Source organism: Branchiostoma floridae, unplaced genomic scaffold, assembly GCF_000003815.2.
Source record: "Branchiostoma floridae strain S238N-H82 unplaced genomic scaffold, Bfl_VNyyK Sc7u5tJ_1555, whole genome shotgun sequence".
NCBI lineage: Eukaryota > Metazoa > Chordata > Leptocardii > Amphioxiformes > Branchiostomatidae > Branchiostoma > Branchiostoma floridae.
The window spans coordinates 198,282-203,159 of record NW_023365754.1 but is presented as its reverse complement, the minus strand read 5'-3'; the positions used below and the strand labels follow the sequence as shown (position 1 = coordinate 203,159).

The 4,878-nt window shown below is 45.1% G+C and overlaps 2 protein-coding genes across 2 annotated transcripts in view; one reads left to right on the top strand and one right to left on the bottom strand.

The window, feature by feature from the left end:
* Window positions 1–317: 317 nt before the first annotated feature.
* On the bottom strand, window positions 318–1,791 carry LOC118408090 (fibronectin-like). The gene is made up of 3 exons (XM_035808714.1): window positions 1,767–1,791; window positions 917–1,192; window positions 318–583 (listed from the first exon to the last, which is right to left on the bottom strand). Exons 1-3 carry the CDS (start codon window positions 1,789–1,791, stop codon window positions 318–320), a joined length of 567 nt encoding a protein of 188 aa, XP_035664607.1.
* Window positions 1,792–3,169: 1,378 nt separating this feature from the next.
* Window positions 3,170–4,878, top strand: part of LOC118408089 — a 3,219-nt gene continuing 1,510 nt past the window's right edge. The window contains exon 1 of the mRNA XM_035808713.1: window positions 3,170–4,733. Coding sequence (XP_035664606.1) covers window positions 3,170–4,733 — 1,564 coding nt within the window. The remainder of the gene's footprint in view (window positions 4,734–4,878) is intronic.

Here is a 4,878-nt window from a genome sequence, read left to right as displayed (position 1 = left end):
TGTGTGTACATGAATGTTTGTGTGTGTGTGTGTACATGAATGTGTCTGTGTGTGTGTGTGTACATGAATGTGTCTCTGTGTGTGTATCTGTGTGTGTGTGTGTGTATCTGTGTGTGTGTGCGTATGTGTGTGTATCTCTCTGTGTGTGTACACTGTCTAATAGTATCTGTGTGCGTGTATCTGTGTTTGTGTGTGTATACTTATACACTCATGTCTTACAGTTTGTACCGAACAATCAAATCGCTACAATCTGCACGATGTATACCAACCCTGAACGTCTTTTATAGACTCTCCTTCCGATGTGACCGCCACACCTACTAACCTGTGACAGCTGCTGTACTGACGGTGATGCTCCTCCCCAGCCTGCTCACGGCTACCACACCGATGTCATACCGAGTACCAGGGACCAGACCTGTCAACTCACATCTGTCCACGTCTCCTGACTTCTGTATGGAAGTACTCCTTCCATCGCCGGTGTAGGTTATGTTGTATGCGGTAAGCACGGCTTTTGGTGGTAGCCATGAGATGGAAATAGTGTCGGTTGTCCAGTCGTCCACACCTAATCCTATCGGAGGGTCAGTTCCTATGATAAAAAAGAAAATATATCGTTTAGCAGAGAAAAAATAGTATTGCAGCAATGGTAAAAAAAGACAAAAGACAAGTTAAAAGATTTAAAATTTACCCGTACGCCATTACTTGAACCTTGAATTGCTATTTTCCAAGCAGAGGTTGCGTCATTAGATACGTGGAAATAGAAGTGAGCGGAATTTTTACCGGCACTACTATATATCTACGCGGCCCAAAATCCTACAACTGGAATCTGTAATATATAATATCACAATGAAATGCACTTGTTTGATTTTCTCTAGTTTATGTACAAGACCCTGCTTGGAGGTGCAGTGAAACATTTCCTTACTTGTCGCAGCTGTAATTGTCACTTCCGGTCCTTCGTTGTACCTGTTGATGCTTGTGGCCGATATGACATATTCCACGGCTGGACGTAGGTCGTTGAATGTTACATCAGTTGAACTGGTCGGTACGTATCGTGTCACCACGATCTCACCAGTATCCATCCGCGCGATCCATATCCTGTGGCCAATAGCGAGGGAGTCGGTCCTCTGCTTCCTCCAGGAAACCCGAACGGACGTTTCTGTGATGCTCACCACCTGGAAGTCCTCGGGGGGAGGCGTCACTGGAGCAAGTGAAATGTGAGAATGATACAGTGTTAGACACATGCAGAGTATGCAAAGAAATTAGATTATAAACATATGAATTGTGCATACAGATGATTACTAAACACAAGCCTACAAAGCTATTATTTGCCAGTAAATGCAAAACATTTCCCCATTTTTTTCTAAAATGAATGGAAGCGACTTTTTTTATCATCAATTAAGCAGCGTTTGACCAAGCTTAGTTCAGCACGTATCTAATTACATCTTTAAGCGTGCCATTTTTTAAGATAATCAAATGGGTTAATGACCATTGCACTGTCCGTTACCGAAACTGTTCTAATTGAAAGGTCTGCTTGGGAGAAAATATATATCTTAAATTTTTCAAAACAAATCATACATAAGCATGCAACTGTGTAATCTTGGATTATACATTTCTGAAAAACAAAATAACCAGTCAACATTGTTTTACCGCTGACGCCATGTGTTCGCTTCTTCCATTTTTTTACCTGCATGAAAATGCAGGTATTGATTCTGGTAGGGATCTTTGTGATTCCGGACCGATATCTTTAGATCCTCTGGATGGATTGCGATCACGTTTGCTATGGAATGTGTGAGCCATTGTGCTATATATAGCGCACATTAGAAGTTTGCTGCTGTTTTGTGGTTCGTTTAAAAAATATTTACAACCATTTTCTTGATATGGAGTGGTCTGGCCTTCCTCTCTCTCAACCTCCTTGGAGACAGCTGTGACATCTGTTTTGAGTTTTCACTAGCATGGGAGTGTGTGGAAGGGTGTTTCCAGTGTTATATCTCCACAACAGAATGTGTGATTGCAATGATATTTGATACATGGGTTGGGGGTGGTTGCCTGACACTCAAGTTTGATTTAAAGCCTCCTAATGTTTGAACTTGACACTGCAGGTAGCCCTTTGTGTGTGGAAGGGACGTTTCCGGCGCTGTATCTTCAGAACGAGACTTGCGATCGCAATGATATTTAGTAAATGGGTTGGTGGTGGTTGCTTGACGCTCAAGTTTGATTTTTGTTTGAACTTGACACTTGGCGGGCCGTTTTATTTTATTGGTTTGGGCATGGACATGCTGTGGTCTTGATTTTTTGGGGACGCATATACCTGTCAATGTAAGTTGGAAGCGGTATTAGTTTGGGCCTCCTTGCAGCATGCCCTGGAGCTGCAGAGCCAGTTTAGTCACAATGTTCCCCACCTACATCTGCTTGGTGTCCCAACAGAAAATGTAAAAGGTGAAGCCGGTGGCTGCACAGATCAACAACTAGTAAAAAGAGTAACTGTGACCACCCCTGTCACCTCTGTATGGTGTGGACCTTTATACACATTGAGATATGTGACAGATGCAGGTATAACAATAGGAAATAAAAATGAAATGGCGAGGACACTTAGCCTAGAAAGATGTAGTTTTGGATCTCACCGTTTACCATAGGTAGATAAATAAAAACAATGATGGAATAATTTTGCGTCAAACCATATCAACCCCACAACACACCATACGCACCATCACAAAACAAAATATTTCATGCAGGTTTGAGTATTCAGACTCTTGTTCTTAACTGGTCTATGGGGCTGTCTACGATTGGTCTACTTCTTTGATTACGAGTTCGTGATATCATATCTTATTCTGTATCCTGCATAACTGATTTGAAACAGGTATGAACAAGGGATGTCTCCCAAAGTCCAACCCCTCGTCCTCGTCGTGGGAGACGGTAACAGATGGAGTCTGGATAGCCCACACCATCGGCACACCAACCCTGGCTAACGGGGCTCTGGTGAAGCTGCGACAGGCCCAGCAAGCCGGCAGTGGATAATATTGCTCGAAGAAACAAAAGGAGATGTAATCGGACGGATCAAAATGGAAAGACCCGGAACGGACAGGCTTTGACGAAGTTAGGAACATGGAATGTATGTGGTCTTAGGGACAAGGAACCTGAGATTGTAGAGTTTATGGAGAGACGAAACATCTCAGTCATGGGTATATCTGACAGCAGAAGGAAGGGGAAAGGATGCAAGGAAATCCACCTCAACTACGTCCTAGTGTGGAGTGGAGTGGAGCAGAACCAAAGGGCAACCCATGGAGTAGGCTTCATCCTACACCCCGACACAGCAAAGAACCTTACAGACACAGTCTGCATCTCAGAGAGGATCATCAAGATCACGATCAGGGATAAGGACAACACAACTAATTACTTCCAAGTGTATGCACCTTGCAATGACTCCTACACAGAGGAAGAAAAGGACAGGTTCTTCGAACAACTCTCTGACAGTATCTCTCTAGTGGCTGATGAGGAGGAAATAGTTGTCATGGGAGACTTCAATGGAAGAGTTGGAAGAAGGAGAGACCCATGGACAGCATATCTCGGCCCCCACAGTGACAGAGGCACAGAGTGCAACTATAATGGACACCAACTCCTGAGCCTGTGTGCAGAGTTCGATCTGGTAATCACCAACACACTCTATCAACATCGGCCCAGCCACACCCAGACCTGGTACCGGTGGAGTGACATGACAGTCTCATCTCAGATAGACTTCATCCTCACCAAGGCATCCAGGATAACCACTGTCCAAGATGCACGGGCGGTACCAAACGCCGGGCTGGACACAGACCACAGGCCAGTGCTGATGAGTATGACAGGGAAGACAAACTGGAACCGTAGACGAAAGCTGACACACGAGCCACAAATCAACCTAAACAAACTCAGGAAGAACATGGACATACAAGAAGAGATAAAACGGAAAATCACAGAGAGACTAGAGCAAGAAGACACACGAGACAAGAGTGCAGAAGAAACATGGTGCATCTTTAGAGACACACTCCTAGACTGCCTGAAGAACACATGCGGGAAGAAGAGACATGGAAAAGGTCAGAGGAAAGCCACCAAGTGGTGGAATGACGAGGTAAAAGAGGCAGTACGGGAAAAGAAGAGACTCTACAAAGTATGGGTGAAATCACAGACACAAGAAGACTATGTGAAATACAGACTAGCCAGAAGGAAGAGCAAGAGAGAGGTGAAACATGCAAAGGACGCCTCGTGGAAGACCTACGGACAGGAACTGAGTGAGCTCTGCAAACGGTCACCACGGGAGTTTTACAGGAGTGTCAAAGCCATGAGACTCAGGGACGAACCCTACAACCCAACCCCTGTGATAAACGACCAGGATGGAAACCCCATATATGAGGAGGATAAGATTAAACAGCGATGGGAACAATACTTCAGAGATCTCCTCAACCCAGTCGATGAGAACAGTAGTCACATCAGGTTCAATCCCAGCTACCCAGAGCACACGGAACCCAACATACTAGAGGAAGAAGTGCGGAGAGCAGTGAAGACCAGTCCAAAGAATAAGGCGGCGGGGGTCGACGGGATTCCTGTAGAGGCCATCACAGCGTGTGGCGAGACTGGCATCAGATGGCTAACCAATATCTTCCAGAAAGTTTGGGTGGAGCAGTGTGTGCCGGAGGACTGGAGGAAATCAGTTGTGATTCCGATATGGAAGAAGAAAGGGGACAAGAAAGAATGCAGCACATACAGAGGCATCTCACTCATTAGTCACACGGGGAAAATATTCGCAAAAATACTGGAGCAACGCACAAGAGCAATTGTAGACCCTTTGCTCAGTGAAGCTCAGTTTGGCTTCCCGGAAGGAGAGGCTGCACCGATGCAATCTTCGCACTCAGA

Excerpts from the sequence above, each read along its gene's own strand:
- LOC118408090 (XM_035808714.1), bottom strand. The coding sequence starts at position 1,791 with ATGGCTCACACATTCCATAGCAAAC. Across the intron at positions 1,193-1,766 it reads TCACACATTCCATAGCAAAC|TGACGCCTCCCCCCGAGGAC; the intron begins GTGATCGCAATC and ends CACTTGCTCCAG. Across the intron at positions 584-916 it reads GACAATTACAGCTGCGACAA|GAACTGACCCTCCGATAGGA; the intron begins GTAAGGAAATGT and ends TTTTTATCATAG.